At 37.5% G+C, this 25,964-nt stretch overlaps 2 protein-coding genes across 3 annotated transcripts in view; one reads left to right on the forward strand and one right to left on the reverse strand.

Annotated features, from left to right (window-relative positions):
- Nucleotides 1-7,759, forward strand: part of coro2ba (coronin, actin binding protein, 2Ba) — a 39,438-nt gene extending 31,679 nt beyond the window's left edge. For both annotated transcript variants that reach the window (XM_079866904.1, XM_079866905.1), the window contains exons 9-12: nt 469-581; nt 3,453-3,543; nt 3,614-3,753; nt 3,846-7,759. In XM_079866904.1, the coding sequence (XP_079723030.1) occupies nt 469-581; nt 3,453-3,543; nt 3,614-3,753; nt 3,846-4,013 (512 nt within the window). In that variant the 3' untranslated portion in view covers nt 4,014-7,759. The remainder of the gene's footprint in view (nt 1-468; nt 582-3,452; nt 3,544-3,613; nt 3,754-3,845) is intronic.
- anp32a (acidic (leucine-rich) nuclear phosphoprotein 32 family, member A) lies at nt 7,133-12,925 on the reverse strand. The gene is made up of 8 exons (XM_079866923.1): nt 12,423-12,925; nt 11,060-11,124; nt 8,853-9,002; nt 8,614-8,736; nt 8,296-8,494; nt 8,075-8,193; nt 7,933-7,987; nt 7,133-7,807 (listed from the first exon to the last, which is right to left on the reverse strand). Exons 1-8 carry the CDS (start codon nt 12,436-12,438, stop codon nt 7,743-7,745), a joined length of 792 nt encoding a protein of 263 aa, XP_079723049.1. The 5' UTR covers nt 12,439-12,925; the 3' UTR covers nt 7,133-7,742.
- Nucleotides 12,926-25,964: the final 13,039 nt, after the last annotated feature.

Here is a 25,964-nt window from a genome sequence, read left to right on the forward strand (position 1 = left end):
ACACTTTTAATTTAGAAAGGAGGTCAAAATGACCCATATTGGATTCAGTTTTTTTCCATAGAAAGGTTTTATCTCAGTTTTCAATGTAATCATTTAAGATTTTGTTTATAAATAAATGTTTAAATATTTTAATTATGATCATTTATTCACTTCAAAATATATTTAAAAAAAAATACAGTATATGTATATGATATAGCTTGATATGATGTAAGGAATATCAAGGAATGAAATTATTTTTATTGACAAAAATAATCAGAATCACACCCTATCTTTATGCAGTCTAGGGTTAAAACTGGTACTTTGTAAGTATACCTTTAAGTGGATAGCACTTTTATTTAATTAGTAGTTTCTCCTCTAATAAACCAGATATGTATTGTGTTATGATCTCTTCCATATCAAGACAAAACCAACAATAAGCATGCCAATGACTAGTGTCTAATGTTCAACTTCTCATGTGTGTTCTGATAGGAGTGATGCCGAAGCATGGACTAGACGTAGGAGCATGTGAAGTCTTCAGGTTTTATAAGTTGGTGACTCTGAAGGGCCTGATTGAGCCAATCTCTATGATCGTACCTAGAAGGGTGAGCATAAGCACCATGAAGATATCAGTCCGCGGTTCCCAATTAAATGAATCATTGAGGGTTCCACTGAAGGACGAGAGAAATTTGTGCTAGACAGTAGACACATCCCTTGTATGAGGTCTCAGGTAATAGTTGTGTAAACTGCCTTTTTTTTTTTTTAAGCAAGCCATTTGACAGGATGGAGGAATCCATCACCTCTCTGTTGCTGGTGTAACTGCCACCTCAGTGAGATGAGAGTAGTGAGCCGTGTAATAACCTCAATGTGAGACACAGCATGTGTGTTTTTGTGCTCTGGACAGAATGGGCAGTGGCGGGTTGGCCCATTATTGTTTAGGCTTCACAAACAATGGGAAGGACAGCATCCACTCAACCCCACAATTTTAAAATCTACACACACCCAAATAAATCCAGTGCAAATGGTCCTGAAATCTATCAACCCACATCTATCATTCATGATATTGGAGAAATCGGTTGTTGCACCTCCAGCAGTTTAACCCAGGGGGCGACAAGGGGGTGGGGGGGAGGTGTTATACAATTTAACAGTATGCAAATATATATATATATATATATATATATATATATATATATATATATATATATATATATATTTACAGTGCTATGCATAAGTTTAGACACCCATGCTAAAGTTGACTAAAAAGAGGAATAAAAAATCATCTTTTGGAAATTGAACTTAATGCCTTAATTTAAAAAATGAGGAAAAATCCAACCTTTAAGGACACCGATTTTCTTTCTGAATGAATAATGTATTGTAAATAAATAAATGTTCTTCCTTAAAATACAGGGTGCATATGTTTGAACACCCCTATGTTAAATTCCCATAGAGGCAGGCAGATTTTTATTTTTAAAGGCCAGTTACTTCATGGATCCAGGATACTATCCATCCTGATAAAGTTCCCTTGGCCTTTGGAATTAAAATAGCCCCACATCATCACACACCCTTCACCATACCTAGAGATTGGCATGGAGTACTTTCCATAAGATCATCTCTCAATGCAAATCAAACCAGCTATTAGGCTAACTGAACTAAAACCACGCCAATCTCTAGGAATGGTGAAGGCTATGTGATGATGTGGGGCTATTTTAATTCCAAAGGCCAAGGGAACTTTATCAGGATGGATAGTATCCTGGATCCATGAAGTAACTGGCCTTTAAAAATAAAAATCTGCCTGCCTCTATGGGAATTTAACATAGGGGTGTTCAAACATATGCACCCTGTATTTTAAGGAAGAACATTTATTTATTTACAATACATTATTCATTCACAAAGAAAATTGGTGTCCTTAAAGGTTGGATTTTTCCTAATTTTTTAAATTAAGGCATTAAGTTCAATTTCCAAAAAATGATTTTTTATTCCTCTTTTTAGTCAACTTTAGCATGGGTGTCTAAACTTATGCATAGCACTGTATATACATATATACATACAGTATATATATATATATATATATATGTGTGTGTGTGTGTATTCTCCTGCATTCCTTGTACCATACATATGTTCAAGATTAGTTATATATACTTGCTAGTTTTATGGAACTATTCAATATAGCTGCTTTGAAGTTATATTTCTTATGTAAAGTGTTATACAAATGAATTTGAAATAAAAATGGAAATCTACTGTTGGGTACAAATATTGGGTAATATTTTATTGTTAATGAAATTTGTTCATATTCATTTTTTTACTTTAGTAAAATGAATATATAGCTAATATTAATTGGAAAAAAATTGGAATCAACACATTTGCTATTTTATCACATAATATTTAGTCTGTCATATTTCAGAGTCCCAGGCATTCAAAGTTTTGAAAACCCCTGTTTTTACTCACACACAAAGCATTTGCTAATTGTTTTATTTGTAGCAGAAACCTTAAAAAACAGCAAACCCACATAAACCTGTAAGAATAAGGTCATGCCTTATTCTTATACCTGGGAATAATTTTACTCAGATACTGAGTTTCCTTTTCATCCAAAGGTTTCATTCACACGTCCTGAAGCAACCTTAAAGGTGCCATAGGTGACATTTTTTGTTATGCTGGTTGAAAGTCTCCTCATATCCTGTTAGCAATCACTCTGTTAAAGGGTCTAAATGTATTTTTATAAATATATGTCGACTGTGGAAGTGGTAGGACAATAAAATGTTTGTTCAATCGTTGCGTTCGGTCCAAACGGTCCTATAGCATGTGTTCCCTGTCGGCCAATGTGTGTTTGCATACCACTGCGCAGGCTGTTCGTCATCAGCGCGTTCACGTACGCTGTGCAGACAGAGCGAGAATGGCAGGCAAGCAGAAACAACCTAACTTTCCTTCTGAATCGACAACAAGTGGCCCTGGCAAAGGATCTACGATCTTTATATCTTTATCTGAGCCAAGCAGACTCTCATCGTGGAAACCGTCATGCAAGAAATATTATTGCACACTGACGTGAAGTTTTTCTAGCTAAACAAACTGAAAACTTGCTGCATCTAATTCTAATTCTTTTTACGTTTGGTATTGTAGTACTGTTACTCACTGTCTGTACTGTAACGTTTTCTCACCGGTGAATGGCACATGATGTATTGCAGTAACATTGTCTCCGGTCTTCTTGGCTGTGCGCGTTCATGCTTTCAGGAAGCGTGTCTTTAGACGGCGATTTGCAGGGAGGGTGGGACGTACGCTTTTAGAGCATTTTCCCAGATCTCCTACAGCACCTTTAAGTGCTCTGCACCATGAACACAGTGGCAATAGTGTGCTTTCTGTGACACTCTGGAGTCCAAGTAGTTGTTTAGACTGAACATTTACCTATCCAGAGCCTTGTTATTATCACCTAATGCTAATAGTGTAAAAACAGTAGCCTACATGAACACCCTGTTTCTTTTCAGTCTGAAACCTATCAGGAGGACATATATCCCATGACTCCCGGGACAGAACCTGCTCTGTCTGCTGATGAGTGGCTCAGTGGAATCAACCGAGGTAAAGAATTAAAATATTTGAAGACAAAGGTTGAAATTAAGCTAATCCTTGTATGCATGTACACGTCTAGGTCCGGTGCTCATGTCCTTAAAAGAGGGCTACAACAGACCCAACAAGCTGGTGTTCAAGGCACCAGTGAAGGAGAAGAAGGGCGGAGTGGTCAATGGGATTGACCTGCTAGAAAACGTGCCTCCCCGTACAGAGAATGAGGTGTTACCATGATTCTGTTAAGATTTAATATGGTTGTTGAAAGGACAATTTAGCACATATCCGTGTGTAACCCTTTGCGTTGTGATTTGCAGCTCTTGCGGATGTTCTTCAGGCAGCAGGAAGAGTTGCGCCGACTGAAGGACGAACTTGCGCAGAAGGACATTAAGATCAGACAGCTTGAGCTGGAGCTCAATAACTTAAGGAACAGCCCAAACATCAACAACAATAACAACAGCAGCAGCAATGGTAGCAGCATTTGACGTGGGATCTGTGCTGTTTCTGTTGATCTGCTAAAGTGACACACTAGCTATAAGCCCCCAGCGCTGCTGAAACACATGGGCTTCCTTTTTCCTAACACTCAAATATCCTTCCTTCAAGACCACTGGAGACCAAGCGCTTGTCTTCATAAAGCAGTGTTTCACTCTGACCCTCAGTGTTGACCCCACAGCTGCTGTGTGCTAAGTTGACTTTATTGGACTGATGATTCACTTAGGCTACCCTGTGAAAAGTCTCCCATCTTCAGTCACACTGCCAGTCTACCTGCAGTGGATTGATTGATTTTGGTACAAGATATTCATTGCATTATCATCTCATAATTGTAGACTTTAAATATTAGAATTATTTATTTCATTTCTTTTTTCCTTTGTGCTATTAGCCCTTGTTTTAAACCGCTTAATAAACTCCATATAGAGATAAACAAGTGTTTTAATAAGGTCAAACAGACATGCTTCACCCATCAAGCTGTTATCTCATGTAAACACTAGTTCTATTGCATCATTAGGATATGACCCACAGTGCTGTTTTAATGTAGAAACTCAAGCGCCGCAGTCCAGCAATCTTTCGACAGATGACTTTTACCCAGCTGACATGCTCCTGAGTCCTGAAGTTTCGAGTTTTTACTAATATAAGTTGGGGACTCTGTTTCTTCCCATAATTTAGATCCTCCTCACATTGTGCAGTGTGAAGTATGTTCAAGTCAGTCTATATAAGTAACAGCTTATATAATTCAAATGGGTTTTTTTCATTTAAATAAACTTTTGCAATATACGGATGGAAAAAAAATCCACTAATTGTAAAATCCAATCATGAAATGAATTAGCCTAGATGTAGTATTAGAGACCTACACTGTAGTTTCATAGGAGGATTCAAAGAAAGACAAAAATTGTTACATTTTTTGATTCAGTAAGATGATTGAAAGGTATTGTTTATTTTAAAGACTGTCATAATGGAGCATTGTTTTTTTATTAACATTTAAATTAAACCTATTGACTTCCATTTTCAGTTATTTTAAATGAAGTGTCTTGAGTTTCAGGTTTGTAGCTTGTAACAATGAATTTATCCTTTCAGTCCTGATATAATATTCAAACATTTGACCTCTTAATTATACAGATTGCTTTTTAGATTGGATGTCAGTTTTTGTAAAATGCATTGTATTCCGCTTAGAATTTTCAATGTAAGCGCTTTTAAATGTTTTATTGTAAGTGGACAAATTCCCTGTGGGCAAATATAATGCGCCACAAAACACTATAGGTGCAGTCACGCTCTTCAATGCGCACTGCTCTGTAAAGGTTAACCTATTAATTATATTATATGAACACATTTATTTTGCCCAGAACAAACTGGAAAATATCGTTTTTAAAAATTGAATGGCACACTTACTGGGCCACCCATGATCTGTTGTGTTAAATTCTTATCATTGATAAAACGGATCACTTGATTCCTGTAAGCTCTCAAACCTCGCTCGACCAGCACGGAAAGCAAAGTCGGTCCTCCTCTGTGAGTGTTTGTCGCTATTTAATTAAAAAACTATAAACATCAAGCTTTTTTCAAATATTTTGCCTTATAAAACAAGATAAACCCCAGCAGCAGCTCCTGCTTCATTATTGCATAGTAATAGAGCGTTTTGAGTGCATTCGAAGAATTCTACCATTAGGGGGCAGTGAAGCCACAATCTTGCGCATGTGTATGGATAGCAAATAGGCCTACACTACACTTGCCATTAAGCAAACACTACACAGCATCCTGCAAACGCATTAATGAGCAGTTCAAACACAGACAGTAGTCCTTAGTTAATATCCTAGCCTGCATTTCAGACACACAATAGTCCTTAGATAATATCCTAGCATGTGGTTCAAGTAAAAATATTAGCATACCTAAATGGGCCTCAAAAAAAGTTAGGAATAGTGTGTTTATGTGGCCTGTACATTACCAATCTCATACCTTACAATACACTGTGTATCCCTTTGGATGTTAAGGTGAAGTGGGTAATAATTTAGATGTTCACATTGCGAGGTGCCAGAATATTTATGTTATAGGCTACTTGAACCCCTTAATTTTGGTGTCAGACAAGATGCTCATTGCCTACACAAACACAATTAATGTTGAAATATTTCGTGCTGACAGTGCCTGAAGAATTATGACGCAAGACATTAGGCTAACCTTTGTCTTTGATTAAAATGAGGAACATTAATAGATAATCACTACTCTGTATATCACCATTCATTATGATTAGCTTACTAACTACAGCATGTTGCACTAAGGGTAATTGCATTCAAAGTAAAAACCCCTTCCTGAGGAAGAGCGTTAACGTGCATAAAATACAACCGTCTAGAGTAGACTATAGCTTAATTTACCTGACATTCTTGAACAAAAATATGACAATCTGTCCCCACAGACTGAGACACCTTAGTTACACTGTATGCAATGCTTTCATTTTCATGTTAACAAAGCACATGCATATACAGTTAATATTCATTTGAACAAAAATGCTGACTTTTATTCATGTAAAAATTTCAATCAGTATGATCTGACAACTGGATACAGCTGTTAAAATTGCGTATGCTTTCTATTTAAATAATTGGCATGACGCTTCTGAATATTTACACAATATCCAGTTACGCATCATCAAAAATATACAAGCTATTTTCCCTGAGCTTCACAATGCAATTTCACTTCATATATTCAATTAATCCGAAATATTCATTGCGAGATGATATACACTAGCCATTTCTGCACCAGACTCAAAAACAATCTATTGATCATGTAATCACAACTAATTACAATATATGGATTTTCTGTGCCAGTCAGAACAGATATTTCAAATTACCATAGAACCACTTGCATTTTCATTCATTTTATTACAGTTAATGGTTACAACTGAGATTATTTGTGAAAATGTCTGCCATTATCAAAGGGAATCAGAAAAAAAATATATTTGGTCATTATTTACAAAGAACAGAAACCTCTGAACTATCCACACAAAGGGAGAAGGGGTTTAGGACTCATTTGACAAGGGCAGACATTCGGCTCTGAACATTAAAAAATAAAATAAAAATCACATTGAGAGGTTGAACTGTGCATGTCCAAGCAGACATCATGATGTGTTCTTCATGCCTAAACAGCACGTCATGTGGTGGTGGGGATGATGATGAAAACACCAAAAAAGAAAAAAAAAGAAAAGAAAACAACAACAACAAAAAAAATACACAAATAAAAAAGATGCAATAAAAAAGTGGGTTAGAAAATGTTCTTCCTTGAAATCCAGTAGTCAACTTTAAAATAGAGTCAGCCATGCACTTCTAAAAGGTTTTTGGTTGTTTTTTTCTTTTTTAATACACAAGTCATCACCAGCATTTAGGCATCAACAGTAAAGACAGGGAAAAAATTACAAGAGCATACTGGTCTGTTTTCCAACAATAATAAATTTCCACACTGTGTTGTCAGCCATTTGAAGAGCTTTTGGAGAAAATGAAGGGAATCAAACTGAAAGTACAAACCAAACCAAAAAAAAAAACAAAAAAAAAAACAACAACATCAACAACAAAAAAGCTAAAAACAAATATTTAAACTGTGTCCTCGTTTATACTAGCCCCACCCCCTACCATTTGAATACCTCCCCAAACCATCGAAGAGTGACAATAGGACAGATATACAGGGGTTAAACGGTCAGATCACAATGGGGGAGGGGGGGATAGGGGGAGAGTCCATGTTCAGTCCTCATCTTCCTCCCCTTCCTCATCCAGTTCTCTTTTCCTCTTCTGACCCCGTTCCTCCTCTGTAAACACAACAAAGGAGGACCAGAAATTTTGTTTACTCTTATTCTCACCCTGCTTATCAGCATTCAGTTCACAGCTGGTAACACTTTATTGTATTAACTGTGGTCTTAATCTCTTCACTTACCAAAGTCTTCCTCATCATCTACCTCGCCGTCATTTAAGTCCTCTTCCTCCTCTTCCTAAAAGTTAGAAAAAGGCACAAATTTATACCATGTTTGTATATTTCGATATAAAAAAAGGAATCAACATTTTCTTCCAGCATTAACCTCTCCGCTGATGTCCTCTTCTTCCTCCTCTTCTCCCTCTTCCTCATCATCCTCCTCCCCCTCTTCTTCATCTTCATCCCCTGGAGCTGCATCTTCATCATACTCCTCCTCTTCTCCCTCTGCAGACAAAATTAGGTCAATGACAAATGAATTCCTTAAACGAAATTAAAATAATTATGCACCTTGAAGCACATTATCAGCCCAACTCTTTAGAAACATACCATCTTCATCATCCTCATCATCATCTAGGCCTTCAACGTAAGCTTCAGCATCAGAGTCTGGCGCTTCTTTATCCTCTTTGTCATAGCCGTCGAGATATGTCAGCTGAGGGAGCAGCTTGAAAACATTTTCTCTGTAGTCATTCAGGTTTGTCACCTCACAGTTGAACAAGTCTAAACTTTTGAGGCTTTCCAATTTTTTCTGTTGGGAAAAGGACAGGAGGTCAAAACAATGACAATAATAATACATACATATATATATATATATATATATGTATATATATATAAAGCAAAATAGGATATGACAAGAATATAGCTTACCAGGGGTTCGATGGTGCTGAGGTCTTTAATTTTGTTGCCACTGAGGTTGAGATGGGTGAGGTTGGGACACTTCTCTGCCAGTACCTCCAGACCACCTGAGATTCTGTTATCGCTAAGCTCGAGCTGTGGAGAGCAAGATTCAGTGCCATATTAATAAGACTGGAGGGGGGACTAACAGCCTGAAAAATATATATATTTTGATACTTCTAAAAAAAAGAAGACACGAAACTGCCTAATACCTTCTTGAGTTTGTTAAGCTTAGGCAAATTGGCAACTGATGTCAAGCCTACGTTGATTGTGCTTAAAAATTCCAGTTCTTCAAACTCATCAGTGAGGCCCTCAATTTTGCCCTCATTTGACCGACAGTTGTCAAGCACAAGCTCTTTCACCTGTTAAAGGGCATATGAGATGAACAAGAGATTAAATGTTGTGATTCATGAAAACAGCATTTGTAATAGCCTCTACATGAGCAACTTCAAATCAATGAGGAGGTGGACATGGTGGTTAAAGCAACTTAAATTCATTCACACAAGAGCTGTCTAACTTTTGCAGCATGCCAAAAGAGCACTGTATGTTTACACTTTTATTGTGCTGACCCACCAAAACAAAACAAAAAACGTAAAAATATGGAAATTCCTTATTTATATAGTTTACATTGTTATCAACAAACAAATAAAAAATGCTAATTTTAATCATAAGTAGAATACCTTAAATTAGGAGGAGGAAAATAAAGGGAGCAAATAAACACGTCGCAAATCTGGCGCCATTCAATTGTAAAGTTTACTTCAGCATGCGGTCTACGGTAACAGATAGGGGGGCATGTTTCGGTGCTTTGACAAAATCTCACATTTGACTCCCCATCCAACAAAATGGCTGACTCCGCAACAAGCAGCGTACATTGTTATCCTCTGGGTCGAGCATTTTTACTACAGTGCGTGCGTGTGTGTGTGCTCGAACAGCAAAGTAAAGACGCGTAAACGATAGCCTGGGTGTTACACAAATTCATTGCATTGTCTTGGAAGAGCAAAGACACGAGGACGGACCCAAGAATTCACGAGTAGGAGGGGCAGAGACTGAGGCGCATGATAATGCAACTGAGTCGCTCTTTAAGCGAAAGGTATTGACTTTCAGGGAATAAAGATGAAATTTCCGGCTTCACAGACGCTCGACTCCCTATATTCAACGGTTCTAGTCGGTTCAAAGGAAAGAGACGGCGGCAACTATTCTCTCTGTTCGATTAAATATCGTGCGTCTTTGTTGCTGGTTAAAATGGCGGCTTGTCCTAGATCTTGCAACTAGAGCAGCGCAGCTTCAAGTTGCGTAGCGCTCACATAAGCGCCCAGTCCATGTAAATAACAAGCAGAGCCACACGGCTGGAAATCTCTTTATCCCGCCAGCTGAGACGCACAGAAGTGCTCGGAATACGGTTATGACATTTTAATTACGAGCTCTATTACAGCGTACTTGGGTATGCGTAAAGGGGCAATAACAGGGACCTTGATAACATTGCAATAAATTCATCAGAGAACGTGGTTACACTTGTGAGACTTGATATACAGTAAGAAAAACACGAGGGATATTTAAGAAGAAGAGAGTGTCGATTTGGTCTTTGCATTCTGGCAATGTGTCGTCGACATATAATGCAGTTTTAAATAGGTTTGGGCACCTTAATGCAACTAGATCTGATGTGACGCGATTCCTTTCTATACTGCTATCAAACAACAAATGCGCTCGTTTTCCCATCTAGATCAAATAGGAGACTATTATCACTAACGTGCCAAAAGCCCACGAAAAGATCCCGCCTAAGTATTTACACAACTTTCCTCGATTGGGAAATGTAAATGCTTTCAATTTAAAAGCTTTTAGCTGGAGAGATGCCACGAAATTTAGTTGACCGATCGCGTTTATCGCAAGCTATCTGTCAATCCGTCTGCACAGCTATTCACAAAATGCGTCCCACAACAAGTTACCGAACTGGTCAACGACCACTGTGACGGGAAAGTATGAATGTTGAATTGAAAATGGATGTGCGAAAGTGTGAGAGAGGCATGAACTGACGGCAGGCGACTTTTGCAGCACTGAGGATGCAAAGGAAAAGGGCGCGTTCAGGGGCTACAAAGTTACAAATATGGCTTCTCACGCCGCTTCCCTTGTTTATACACTGAATGCATGGAGCTCTTGCAGTTTCCGACCACAGCATCATCAAAAGATCTCCCGAAAGTTGGGAATAAAATAACCAGTAAAACTGATAAACTTATGGGCCGTGTGTAGGTATACTGAGATAACAACATCCGAGGCTCTAGGCTTGTAACAAAGTCGCCGCAAACTTTTCATTCAAGACATCAACTTGACGCGTGCACATCTAGCGTTGTCCATCCACGCAGAACTACTCTAACCAACAGTTTTAATAAAATCATATCACTCAGCAATTAATAAAGATGCTTACGTCTGACGGCGTCCGGTTCCGCAACTCCAGGTGAATTCTCTTTTTCATATCCATGTTATTGAACTCTAAATGAGTGATTTAAACCAAAGAGCGCAGTTTAGACTTGGAGTCTTTGCTGCACATTCAGCTATAGCCTCTTAACAAACTAGCTATTGCGAGTCTCACAAACATGATGCCCCAGTGGGTGGGAGTTGGGTGTGGGATTGTCGTCACCGGCGACCAATTAGAAACGCGGAATGAAATGTGAAAACGCTCACAACTACACTGGCGACCAATCAGCGTTCGATCACAAGCTGGGTGGGGTTACAGGGACTGTTAGGTTGATCCAGCGAATCTGTTTTAGGGTGACATCTATGCGATAAAATCAACCGAACTGTCGAAGGCGCCAGAGACTAAGCAGGGTTATGGTAGTTACTTTTGTTTTGATTGGATTTATCTACACTTAGACGGGAACATATGGGTTATAGGAATACAAGGACATTTCGAAATACACTGACTGACGCGTTGGTTAAATAAAATGCTACGGTCGGGTAAATGAGGGCTGTGCATATATGTAATATTTAGTCAAACTGCTTCTTCTGTCTTGAAGCGTTTTCCTGGCAGGTAAGTACAGTCACTTTGGACTGATGGATGGTGGTGGACCGTCAGGAAAACACGACCCCTCCCCCTTTTGGAGGGAATGCACGGCGGCGACCACCGAGACTATCTGCGCTAAAAATCTTTATTACTTCTCGTCTAACGTTAGATTAGGCAGTGAACATATCTCACTATGTGTCAGAATAAAGTGGGTTTCCCGCATTGAAAGATTTACATTATTTGGTCCCGTTTTTATAAACGCTGATATGTCAATTGTATTAATGGTTTAAACAGATGAAGCATAATAATTCAACAAGAACGAAGGGACGGTTGCATAACAAAATGGACAAGCCAAACCCGTAAGACATATAATAGCGTGATATATATATATATAGATAGACATATAAAGCGAATAGAGGTGATATGACATATATCGACGTAATTATTTTTCAGTTATTACAAGTGAGCACCGCTACGGCAGAGCCCATAAGTTACCAGTAGCCACTGGTCTTATTAAAAACAAGTTTGTGTCACATGCACTTGACTGCCACATCGCACACTCCAACCACGGGCCCACGCTTTTTCCTACAGTTCAAACAAGCCAATCGTATTTCAGGGGGAGCATTCACTTCCGTTTCTCGCTTTGACTATTGTTGGTATTGAGGGGAAAAAAACAAGGTCACCTGACTGTGCCCGGCGCCATCTTGATTCGCAAAATACAACACATTCAAATAATTATAATACCATTTATTGACTCTTAAAACGAACAAAAAGCAATAGACTTTACCTATATTTGATGTCATGTCTGTGTGTCGCTCCGCTACCCCTTAGAAAAAACTGTAGAGCAACTGCTTGGCGCATGATTGTTTTCACAAAAGTGCACCGGCTGGGTTGTTTGTTGAGAGAGCGCATTTCACTGGCGACTCTGTCGTTTTACAACGTTATTTCGAAATCACTTCATACCAGGACATTTTGCCCTTGAAGAAAACAGAAAAAAAATCTTCTTCTCTCGATCTGGCCACTGACTCCAACCCGCGCAAGCAGGCTATTCTCAAGCCCTTTTGATTGTGCTTGCGCATTAGTTGAGACCATTTTTCCTCTGGGTGTGTCTCACTCGTTGTCTGAACGTACTTGCTAGCAGTACTGCATCAAATGTGTGTGTGTGTGGATTGCATTGCAGAGTGCGTCCACGATGTGCGCAGAGCCAAATCGTATTCGCACGCTTTGTGGCACACACACGTACACGGTCGCTCCTTTTCACACCACCGACGGCTAACTTTTGTGCGTGAATGACGAGGAACGTCATCTGGTCAAAACGTAGAAAATTAGCGAACGTGGACGAACATGTGAATTAGAAATCACATCAAGGTCAAAGGAAACATTTAATTTTTTTATTTTTTTGCGCGGAAGACTTTATCGTTTTGAGAATGACAATGAACACCACATATCATGTGACAATCACCTAGATTCGTCAGAAATTTGAATAAAAAGGCATTTGGTAAACCGTTAGGCTATTTTAATATGACAGATGGATTGATGAACATTTGCACCGTCTGTTATGCTAAAGCAGCAATTCAAAGGATCAACTCGTGAAGTGTTCAATCAACAAGCAATTAGTTGGTGTAATCTCAAAACAATGCTTCTCTATTTAGTAATATCTTCCTTACCCAAGATCATTCATTTTGTAAGGCACCATATCAGAGGCATTCACTGTGTTTTCACAAAACTGGAGTAGCCTGTGTTGAGTTTTATTTATCACAACAGCACTGTAGGCTATGCAAAAATGAGATTACACACATTTTCAGAGGGTGCGGACAACATTAATAGGGCAGAACCCGTTTCCGAATCATGTCACAAATGTGTGGTTCTTGCCACTTACTCCATCAGTTACAGGCCTAATGGATACCTCATGTCACAAAAGTCCCATTTCAATTTATTTACTCCTTGTCAAGCATTTAGTCATAGCTAGACTTCTCTACCACACATAACACCCCATCTCTTTGCACCAAAGAATAGCCAGACCACAACATTTGAAAATGTACCATGCTATTGGATCTGACTGTTTCAGGGTGTTTCTGAAGTGACCTGGGACTGTAATAAAGAAACTTCCTATCTTACGTCTCTGTTAAGATTTGACGAGTTCAGTTTTCTAAATGACATCCTAACTGAAAATGTTTCTGTAATAAGACCCCTGTTCTATTATTTTGACTGTTTTAGGGCTGTATTCACAATTGGTGAATGGCTTACATAATTTTATTACAGATATCGTGAACTCTTGAGGCCAATTAGCTACCTGCTAAATCCTGCTTATGCTGTATGTGCATATTTTAAGTTTTGCACTTTATTAAGAAAGTTTCTTAACTTTATTAAGAAAGCATCAAATAACAACATGAATGTATGGAGAGATTTGGGGAGTATTCAGTACAGATATTATCACTCCAGAGGCTGTTTAATGTCACAATGAAATCAAAATGGACAATTATTTAATATATATAGAATATTGCAACATTTATTATAAATTACTTATTTGTGGGCAAACCACAATGATCCAATCAATTCCTGATGGACAAAAAGAGAAGAGATGTAAAAAAAATGTCTTGCCCGAGAATCCATTTCACCACATCACAATAGGGAAGAAAAGATTATCGCAACTTATGTTTCATGCCAACTTTAAGCAGACGCAAGAGAAGCTGCTTTTTGCTGACTGAAGTTTGTTTGTGATCTGAAGCATCTTTCATCAGGAAGATTTCCTGGGTGGAAGGTTTTGGCAGTAATATTGTCTTCATACTTCATCCCTTTTGTGTCGTGTAGGGCATTGATAGAGGGCAGCTGACAGCCAGTGTTGTGAGAATGCAAACCAAATCGAAGGAAGTCTGGTCTGGATAAAACTTGATTGGCTCAACAATATTTCTCTATATCAGTAACAAGATAATGGAATATGATGAGCTATATATAGGTAAATACATTTCTGAAGTGTGCTGTTTAGGGCTCACTTTGTATATGACTGTCCACAGAGTTATTCAGAAGAATATGGGTGAAAGACGGTGACCTAAATGGGTCAGCCATGATTTAGGTTGTAACTAGTCAACATGGCTAAACGCATTCTGCTGAAACACCACTAGATGACAGTCTTTCATAGGCTGAAAACTTTAGCTCTGCATACCCAATTTAACTTCTATATTTTTTCAAACGTTTCAAACTCTGTTAGAGAAATTTGGTGTATCAGCCGCTTATTAAAATGTAATGGGGCGATTAGATCTCTGTCAGATGGAGATAAACTGTCCATCCATCTTCTTCCGCTTATCCGGGACCGAGTTGTTTAATAATATTTAATTACTGTTTCTATTATTTATGACTAGATGACTTAAAAATGAGCCATCAAAATAAATTGATGTTATTCTATTATTCATGTTCCTATAACTTATTTTCATTACATTACACAAAAAAAAAATATATAGATGCCGCTTAGGACGTCAGTATACAGGCCTTTTATGAGGATTAATCTAAAAACGTTATGTATTTAGGGCTGATCCTTTCAGTGACCACTAAACTGATTATAGCCTTTCACGATCAATAAACTTCAAAATTGAAATTTTTTCATAAAATTAAAAAATCTTCTCTCGCCTTTCTTTGTTTCTCAACAAGCACATGAAAGACCATTGGCATATTGCTGCCATCTAGTGGTTAGTTAGTTAGTTATACATGGCATACAAACATAATCAGATTAATCACCATCTTTTTGCCTCCTGCCGCTTACTGTTCGAGTTCATGAAAGCTAAATATCCACAAAAGATTACCTTTCTATTATAGAGTAATGTATACAGTTTTTCCTTTCCCTTTTTTGAAGATAGGCCCATATAGGCATTGTTCACGTCTAACCTTTTTAACACAAACAAACAAGTATATTTGCTGTTAAATCATACATTTACAATAAAAATATACAGCAGAGTACGACTTACAACCTTATAAATATCCTTTTTTATACGCTACGAGTACTTTCTTGAGTCATCATTGCAGTAAAATATATTGACCACAAGAGGGCAATCTAAGAAAACAATTGTGAACACTTTAGGACGAGTAGGCTATAAATATAAATGGCGAGGACTGTATTCAGGAGTCATATCTTCAGAGATTCTGCTGCTTTGATGTGTCTCAATAAATATTCCCAGAGGAATCTGATAGAAAATGAGAATCATTACGAACACTTCATCCATTAGGGTGAGAAACACGTGTACAAATTCTATATCTCTTATTTACTTAAAGTCCCCCTGTAGTCAATAATTGTATCCCTTATAGCCTACTCATCATTGATCACCAAAATGACATATTTAAAGTTTTTTTCCTTGAAAAAAATGTCTCCATACCTTAAAATAGCTTGAATGTTACTCTACACCCTTGCCTAATTTAGTATAGCCTACGCGGTTCTATGAATATGCAAATAGTCCCGCCTCCACTCACTCACACCAGCTCAGATGCCGCGTTCCAGGCAACCTGTAACCCGTGTTTTTCCAACTCGTAACTAGTACATCGATCTAGTACGAGTTCACGGGTGGGAAGTTACGGGTTTTACTGCTGTTCCAGTGCACTTTCACGGGTATAAGGTTGGAAAAACACAGTTACAGGTTGCCTGGAACAATGTACTCCCAGTTACGAGTTGGAAAAACACGGGTTACAGGTTGCCTGGAACAATGTACTCCCAGTTACGAGTTGGAAAAACACGGGTTACAGGTTGCCTGGAACAATGTACTCCCAGTTACGAGTTGGAAAAACACGGGTTACAGGTTGCCTGGAACAATGTACTCCCAGTTACGAGTTGGAAAAACACAGTTACAGGTTGCCTGGAACAATGTACTCCCAGTTACGAGTTGGAAAAACACGGGTTACAGGTTGCCTGGAACAATGTACTCCCAGTTACGAGTTGGAAAAACACGGGTTACAGGTTGCCTGGAACAATGTACTCCCAGTTACGAGTTGGAAAAACACGGGTTACAGGTTGCCTGGAACGCGGCATCTCCACTGGTTGACGATCACACGTTGACTTGATTGGTTACAAGGTAGATTGTGACGTCAGAAACACCAGCATTTCAAACCGCTTTTCTGAGACTGTCTTTGATTCACTGCAGTTTTAAAGAGAAAATACTCAGCAATGGTGTTGACTAATGAATTTGCACATGGTTTGTCTTATACCACATAGACATATAAACAACATTAAAAGCTTGATTTTCACCACAGGGGGACTTTAAATCAGAGGCTAACTGTATTTTTTCTTTGAAAAAAAAAAAAAGTAGGCTACTCTATGTCAATTCTAAATGTCCACAAATAGAAATAGTTTGGCTGGATATACCCATGCATTTATTAATGTCATCTAGATATACCCATGCATGTATTAATGTCATCAAGCTCAATAACAAAGACTTTCTGACAACATCAAGAAGGAGTGATGGCCAAAAAGGGGTGACTTGGGGGATGTGTTTGTCAGATGAAACAAACTGAAATAAACCCATGCATTCATTATTAATGTTAATTGACTTTTGGATCAGATCTAAGACAGAGCTTGTAATTTGATATCCACTTAGAGAGAGGGTAATGAATATCCTGCTCTACGAAAGCATTCTAGACCATGTGGCTGAATCAAATTATGCTGTCTAATAGTAACATTACATGTGGCTAAGATAGTTACATGACTTAGAAGGGCAATGATTCAGATTTTAGGAATTATAATGAATACACAACTACTAAGGGTTGAATTCTACAGTACTCAAAACTTTAACAGTGCTCTATATTATACCTCCGTGTAAACAAACATTCTTCTTTTGTGCTCCATGGACTAAATATCACCATATGAGTAGAATGACATGAGGAGGAGTAAATCATGACAGAATGTAACACCACATGCTTGGAGAACAAACATAATTCAATAATTCAGAAACTTTCCATGATTCACTCACATGGGCGACATGAACATGCCCACGTCTTTTTTTGTGATTAGTCTTGAGCACAGATCACAAAAGATTATGTTGTATGTAGTTTTATCATGTTAATTTCCTAAAATGTGTTATTTTGTGGTTATGTTGGTGAATGAATAATAATAAAAAGAAACAGATGGCCGTAATAAAGTGCTGAAAATGAAAAAAAAAGCAAGATAAGTAAAAAGAGAGTGTGGCTCTATAAAGTTATGTTCTTTATTATTAACAATGCAGCTCTCAGCCCATCTTCTCAAACATTCATGAAGATTTCTCAGTCCAACAGGATCATGAAATGTCGTTTGTCTTCAGCTGTCCTGTCTTCAAGTTCCTCCCCCACATTTTTTTAAATGTTACCTCTTGCTCTGACTCAGTGCTTTATTGTGCTTTATTGTCATGACATAATTGCACGTTTGTATTGCCAAAACTGTTGCAGCTTACAAAGCAACCAAGAATAAGGCAGGAATCTGAAGTTAGGAAAACGATAGTTATTAAAGTTATTAAAAATAAATATGAAATGATTTATATTAGACATTAGAGAATAAAAAGTAGAGGCGAAGGCAAAGAAAAGACATAAATAAGGAATAGAAAGAAACTAATAAGGAAGAGCATAGCCTAATAAACTGATTTTATTTCTCTTGATGGTGCCAATACATATATGAAATACACACTGCATACACTGCAGAAATGAGTTTACTTTACATATCCCTTTGTTTAAGGCCTAACTGTATCCACGTTTCCCAGTCATTTAACCAAGCCACTATGATCTATTGACACGCGTTTTCATTCATCTGGTGCTATACAGACTGGAGGAGAGAGCTGTGATGGCTCTCTGTGTCTGATAATCATATAAGACTGATCTGCACAACAAGCTCTTTCACTCAGATTGCTTGTGCATCATTTTGTATTCCCCAGCATCTGTGTCTGCTAACATTGGTGTGGTGCATTATATTAGAACTGCTTCCTGTCTGTGTGTACTTAACAAAAAGATCATACATAAATGAAGATACACATGCACACACATACGCAAACAGACAGTTTTTTGTTTTTGTTTTGTTATTATAAACTCTCTTTCTATCTCGCTTTTTTCTCTTTTCTAATATCTCTCTCTTGATCCATATTATGTGTATGACTCCATCCTCCAACATGTAGATAATCACATTGTAGCACAGCAGTGGATTTGTAATTGTATATTTACTGTCTGCAATAGGCCACACTGGTGCCAGAAGGACTAAACCAGACAGACAGTAACTTTTGGCTCTGTAAATGGAAATCTGCCAGACGGTATAGATATTGCAAGTGTGGCTCTTGCTATTCGGTTATCAAATAATAAAGATGATGGACTGCTTTTTATTGAGGGAGCACCTTTTTTAAATCTAACAGTTCACATTTAAACAGAGGCCAGCGGATTTTGTTGAGAGGATATCCCAAGGCTGAACACAATTATGGAAAATAAAGGAAAAGGTGATTTTAGAGTATAAGATTAAAAACCATCCCGCCCTGTAATAAATCAGCACTGTCCTCTGAAAGTGTACAAAAGTTTCTCCCTGCAGAAACTTGGCTTCTCTCCAATTGCTCCCTTGTCCTCTACTCCTGCTTCACTAGCATGAAAGTAAGATTCACGATTCATGATAAGGAAAACTGATTTACTTACAATGACAGTCATGGTGTCCTTGAGCACTGCCCTGCCAAGAACACCAGCATAAATGGCCACCGGGATATGAGTTTTAGATAATGGTCCAAAACAATAGGTAGTGTATAAATATGATAAGTTTGATAAAACTGTGCTTGGCAGATCTTTACCATATAGGGGATGGTGCTTTGGTGACAAAGAGCACACACCCACACTGATACCATCAGCAAACTAACAAAATACTATCAGACTAACACACAACACCAAAATAATGCAATAAATGTAAATTAGCTTCTAAATATAATAAGAAAATATCTGGTTATATGCTGATACTGTTAGGGGATTTAACAGTTTACAGACCCAAGGAAATATGATTAAATAAGACCCGGAGTCAGAAGTGCAGTCAATTTAAGACAAGAGTCAGAATTATAATAAATTAAAGAATTTTTTTACTGAAGATAGTTTGCAGTTTCATCAGCAGAAGTCAGCTTCAAGACTCACAAGGAGTTCGTAGGCCGGCCCGCGCTTACAGTTACAAAGATCACTGTACACCAAGGTCTAAGCTACATCCTTGCTTCAGGTTGAATGATTCTCATTGGAAGAAATAGATAAACACACATTTTCCACACATGGACAGATAGACTAAAGCATATCTCCATTGATTATGCTGCTGACACTCGGACCCTGGCTTTAGGCACGTCGTGACCTTCCAGGTCGTAGATCTGGGTTGCAACATGTTGAAGAAAACAAGTCAGTTAATCTCCAATAATGCCAGTTGTTCCTTAACCTGTAACCATACTAACACACACACCGACACACAGCTTCTTCAAGGTTGGATTTGGCCGGGCTCTAACTATAAACAGGAGAGTCTTCTCAAAACATCAAGATAATACGTTCTTTCTCTCAAGGAGAGGACACTTTTAATCTACATGTAACAGTAAAGTAAAGACTTTAACGAAGAAATGGTCACTTAAACTGTTGGTTCCAATGACCCTTGAGACCTATAGTCGTCATGGTGAGCTAGAAGAACACACACATATATATATTAACACGTTGAAGACCTTTCTCAAACACAAAACGAGTCCATACTTCATTTCTGGAAGCCGGGCTAAATGAGCAAGCACTGTTTCTGCATTCCTGGCATTTGAGCCAGACCCTTCAGTCACCTCTCAGATATTTAATACAGACTTTAGAGAATACATGAAAAGAACATTTTCAATTATCACATTGGTCTTCTATAACTAAGTAAAATCTCATAAGCCTAGAGAAGTCATTCACTCATGTGATATTTAGAAGGAAAAATATTGATTAATACCCCTTCAGTACTATTTGCTCTAGACTAGCTGTAAGTTTGTTCTGCCCACCTTAGAGGTTCTGTGACACTTTAGAGACAAACTAGAGTGCATTTGCATGTTGTGTGTATATATATGAGCAGAGAATTTGTCGCTCATCGTACCCTGCACTAGGAGACAGTCTTTGAGATGCAGAAAGAAGAAAGAAGCAGAGATCTGGCAGACTCAGAAATATAATAGATGGATTTGTGCAAAGGCTTGGGAGAGGAGCTCATGATGAGAGTAAGAAAGTAGAAAGACAGCCTGCCTGTCATACATACAGACACTGAGAAGAGGATTTAATGAGTATGTGCATGTAGGGGGAGGGATGAGAGAAAGATGGGGATTTGATGAGCAGTAGCGTTCCTGTTGCCACCGTCTTCTCAAGCTCCCTCACCCCCAAACCTCTCTTTTTCTCTTTCTCTCGCAATCCTTCTGTGTGTCACCCATGAGAGGAATGCACATCTGCTTAACATGCAGCAGATATACACAACCACATACACAGTGACTGGTGAGGATGCAGTTTGCTCCAGTGTGGCATATTGCAGACAGCCTGTTAAATTCAAGCCCTAGAAAGGGGTCTGAATTGATAAAATGTTTACATTCACTGTTAAAATTATCCTGTTAAATGTAGGTTATAGACAAAAATCTGAATTAATGAGAAAATGGATTTTAATGATGAAATATAATATCTTACAATAGACTATTTTGCCAAGAAAATTGCCAAGGGCTTTCTATCATTAGGCTCTTATAGCAACATTTTAGTTAAGGACAGTCTGCTTCAGAAAGTCACATTTTGATTGGCACATTTGACACACGAACTCCCCGCGCCACGAAGAATGCAGCTCTACTGAGTAGGCTAAAGGTTTAATGAAATCTTTTTTTCATGTTTAGAGGGCTAGAAAATTTGTCGTCGTTGATTATTTCACTGTATTGTTATTGTTTGTCATCAGTTGCAGTTCAGGCCGTTCTCACTTACCATCAAATTATGCATCTGTTAAACGGGTCGCAATGAGTGTACATTAGTGAAGAGGTGTTTTATAAAGTAAAGCAGACAGTTAATTGCTTTTGGTGGTGGTGGTACCATGGTAATCATGGCAAAACCACTCAAATTGTGAAGTTTTTATATGGTGATCTAAAATGTGTTTATTTCATGGATATTGATGGGTCAAGTTTTTGAATGTGTTGGCCTATTTTCCTTTTTGTTTAGCCTAATATTGTTTAATGCCCTGCCATATATATTTTTTAATATATATGTAGCTTTTTTTCATAGTTGTAGAGACAGGTTTGTTTACGGTCTGACAAGTATCTGAATGGGCCACATATTTTTTTTCTAGCTGGGGATACTTTGTGTTACGTCATCACCCCCTTTCATTACTTTAGACACCCACTCTTCAGTGCTCTGCTGGCCATTGGGATGCCATTTATAAGGGATGCCTGTATGTTTTACAACTTATTAACTTATATTTCATTACATTAAGTAATATAATGTTATTATTCCAATCTCTTTCATTACATTAAGTAATATAATGTTATTATTCCAATCTACTTGGACTTCCAAAACCTGCATGCACCTTAAAACATGCAGATAACCACACAGGTAGTAAATCACAGTAAGCCATCCAAAGTCATACTCAAAGACAAAACATAATCGGGGTAACACAAACCAAAATAATTCAAAAAAGAAAGAAAGAAATACAGAATTATAAGTGATGACAAATAATAACATACAAAACTGATTATATAAAACAAAGCCAGATAACTCATGCAAGAACTTGTTCCTTGTTTAACAAATTCAGAATCTTTTTATTATTATTATTTGAATACAAACCCAAATCAAGAAAAGTTGGGACATTTTGTAAAACGCAATTAAATCAAGAATCTGTGATTTGTTCATTCTCTTTCAACTTCATTTAACTGACAAAAGTACAAAGAAAATATTTCCAATGTTTTCACTGAACAACTTAATTGTATTTTGTAAATATAAACAGATTTTGATTTTGATGGCTGCAACACACTCCAAAAAAGTTGGGACCGAGGCACGTTACCACTGTGTTACATCACCTTTCCTTTTAATTACACTTTTTAATATTTGGAATCTAGGATACTAATTGTTGCACCGTTTGCACTGATGCACCCCCATACCGTGACAGATGTTTGCTTATACCTGTCAGTGATGAAAGTCTGGATGGTCCCTTTCGCCTTGGTTAATGAGAACTCAGTTTCCGTTTTTCCCAAAAACAAGCTGAAACGTGGACTCATCTGACCACAGCACACATTTCCACTGTCTTTTAGACCATGAGATGAGTTTGGGCCCAGACAACTCGGTGGCATCTCTGTATAGAACTGATGCATAGCTTTCTCCTTGCATTACAGAGATTGATGTTGCATTTCTTGATACAGCGTCAAACTGTGTTAAATGACAATGGTTTTCCAAAGTACTCCCACAGACTGAGATTTCTCTGGATTCCCTGAATCTTTTCACAATATTATGTATGGTAGATGGCGAAAGACCTTTTTCTGCAATCTTGCATTGAGAAATGTGATTTTTTAAATGATTGACAATTCCTCACCTATTACCATGTCACCTACTTATTGTGGACTGTTTCAAAAGAGATTAACTTGTATATTACTGTATATAATCTTTTCACTTCTATTTTGCCTCAGTCCCAACTTTTTTGAAGTGTGTTGCAGCCATCAAAATTCGTTTATATTTACTAAATAAAATGATGTTTTTCAGTGAAAACATTGGAAATATATATATATATATATACAGTATATAACTCTTGTCAGTTAAATAAAGCTGAAAGAGAATTAACAAACATTCTTGATTTTATTGCATTTTACAAAAAAAAATGCAGAAAATTCTGTTACTCACCCTCATGTTGTTCCAACCCCGTAAGACTTTTGTTCATCTTCGGAACACAAATTAAGACATTTTTGATGAAATCTGAGTTAGGCTTCTCTGTTATTGAAACAGTGACTACAGTGGCTCAACCATAAGTTTATCAAGCGACGAGAACCACCCCCCCTCCCCCCGCAGCGAAACGTCAGAACGTAGGCTCACTATTGGCCAGCATCACACACATGACCAGCGTCGGCCAATAGTGAGCCTACGTTCTGACGTTGCGCTGCGCTGCACTACGTGAACTCACTCAGAGGCCCACACAGAAGAAAATGAATAGTTGAATAAAGTAGTTATTTTGGGGTTTTTTTGTGCACAAAAAGTATTCTCATCACTTGATAGACTTATGGTTGAGCCACTGTAGTCATTTGGACTATTTTAAACATTGTCTTTACTAACTTTCTGGGCCGGCAAGTTTCAATAACAGAGAAGCATATGAAGTAGTGAGCCAGCTCTCAGATTTCATCAAAAATATCTTAATTTGTGTTCCGAAGATGAACAAAAGTCTTACGGGGTTGGAACAACATGAGGGTGAGTAATTACTAACAGAATTTTTGGGTGAACTAACCCTTAAATTAAAATGAATACATTTAATCGTTTATTAGTGGAAAATATATAAACTGCAAGTTTGAATATCTGTCAACATCCACTGAATGACATGCTTCAGTAACACCAGTAGTGGATTTGATGAGGAAAAGAGCATTGCCATGAGTGCTTGGTCTGTTATTGCTGGTGTCATGGTGATGTCAGTCTTGTTCAAGCAGATGTGACTGGTCGGGTGCCTATAGTAGTTCAACAAGCATGTCTCATGCAGTGACCCACAGCTGTCTTAACTACTCACTTTCCTTTAGAAGTTTTGTAAACAGTGTGTGTGTGTGTGTGTGTGTGTGTGCGTTTGGTGGATGCACGTCTATGCTTATTTATTTCTCATTGACAAATAAGCATGCTGGGTGTATTTAAGTGTGTATGTTTAGCAACTGATCAAATCTCTAACCTACTTATTATGAGAAATACCCAACAATTCCTAAAAAATAAGCTGGTATTCTTTCCATTCTGTCATCATTACATCCTTTCAGATTGCCTAGTTTTCAGCCAGTGTCACTTTGGCCTCTTCATGGCAGCGTGATCTCAGAAAGAGTGTGACAGCAATAAGCAAAGAAATACAGAGAAGAGGAAAGCAGAAGGAAGAAGAGGCCAGGCGTAGTAAATATTTATGAAGGGGCGGCTGATGTTCTCTGGCTTGGTGGTGCAGCGCATTGAAGTACATTAACAAACACAGTAAGCATTCTGCATGAATCTTTTATATGCTTTGGAGGTCAACGACAATAAAAGACAACAAAGGATTGCAGCAAGCACACACAGCAACCCTGAAATCAATCAGCTGTCAGCCCCCTTCGCTCTCCCCAACAGGATGTACCATGTGAAAGAAAACAAAATAATGTTTAAGAGCTGGATTTGGCTAATTGTGTGGATTATTCTAGTAGTAAAATATATGTGCTAAAATAAATTGAACATGTTTGATTGTTGATAAAGAAAATGTAGCGTTTTAATTGTGATTAAATCAAAACAGAATTTGTCATTTATTCTGTGTTTTGAGGCATATTATAAGATAAAACTAACTAAACTTGATTTAGTTTTAGAACATATTTACAATTTTAATACATTTTATTTAATTTAAATCAACAGTCTTTCTCTTAGAAACAAATACATCAAAAAAATATTTTTAAATCAGCACTTTGGTAGGTTTTGCCCAAATCTCCTAATTCAATAGATAATTTGTCAACAGAAAATACATCTGTACTTTTAAAATGATTTCATGGGGCCTCTAAGTTTTTTATTTGACAGCGCTAGTATTAAACTTAAACAGCATTATTTAAATAGTGTGGTATTTTGATACAGAATTGGCAAAAAATTATGTCCAGGGGGGATATTTGTTTTTAAAGACCATACAAATTTGATTAAACCATAAAAATGTGGAAAATATTTTATGCATTTTAAATATGAGGAAAGAACACAACACTAAACTTAGTTAAGGTATTCACAAAATTAATTGACAAAAAAAACAAAAAAACAAAACAAAAAAAACACAACAACATACATAGCTACAGGTTTTAATTTTAGCATTTAAAAAAAAAAACTGCATGGAAAAACAAGGCTCACAGAACAAAGCACACATTAATCAGTTAATATTTTGTTGGTTCTCTTTTGTTTGCATGCGTTCATAATTTCAGTGACAGCCTGGCCAAAGATTAGCCATGTCTGCAAATTTGGCATGTTTCATTGTGTTAATTACAAATAGCAGAACTGACTACGCAATATGTGCTTGCAAAAATCTTTAACAAATTTAATAATATTTGGGAAAAAAAAAAATGGTGAGGATGTGAATTTTAGGTGTTACATGCATCCAGATCCAAATGCAGCTTTGAGTGTAATCCATAAAACAGGCAGAAGGTCAAAACCACAGAATAAACCATCCATAACAAAAGTCCAAGGCAAA

The sequence above is a fragment of the Squalius cephalus genome (genome assembly GCF_949319135.1).
Source record: "Squalius cephalus genome assembly, chromosome: 3".
Lineage (NCBI taxonomy): Eukaryota > Metazoa > Chordata > Actinopteri > Cypriniformes > Leuciscidae > Squalius > Squalius cephalus.

Bases quoted from the DNA above. Each gene is read 5' to 3' on its own strand.
- anp32a (XM_079866923.1), bottom strand. The intron at 7,988-8,074 runs GTTAATGCTGGA...TCTAACTTTTAG, and splicing joins AAGAGGACATCAGCGGAGAG to GAAGAGGAGGAAGAGGACTT. The intron at 7,808-7,932 runs GTAAGTGAAGAG...TTGTGTTTACAG, and splicing joins AGATGATGAGGAAGACTTTG to AGGAGGAACGGGGTCAGAAG.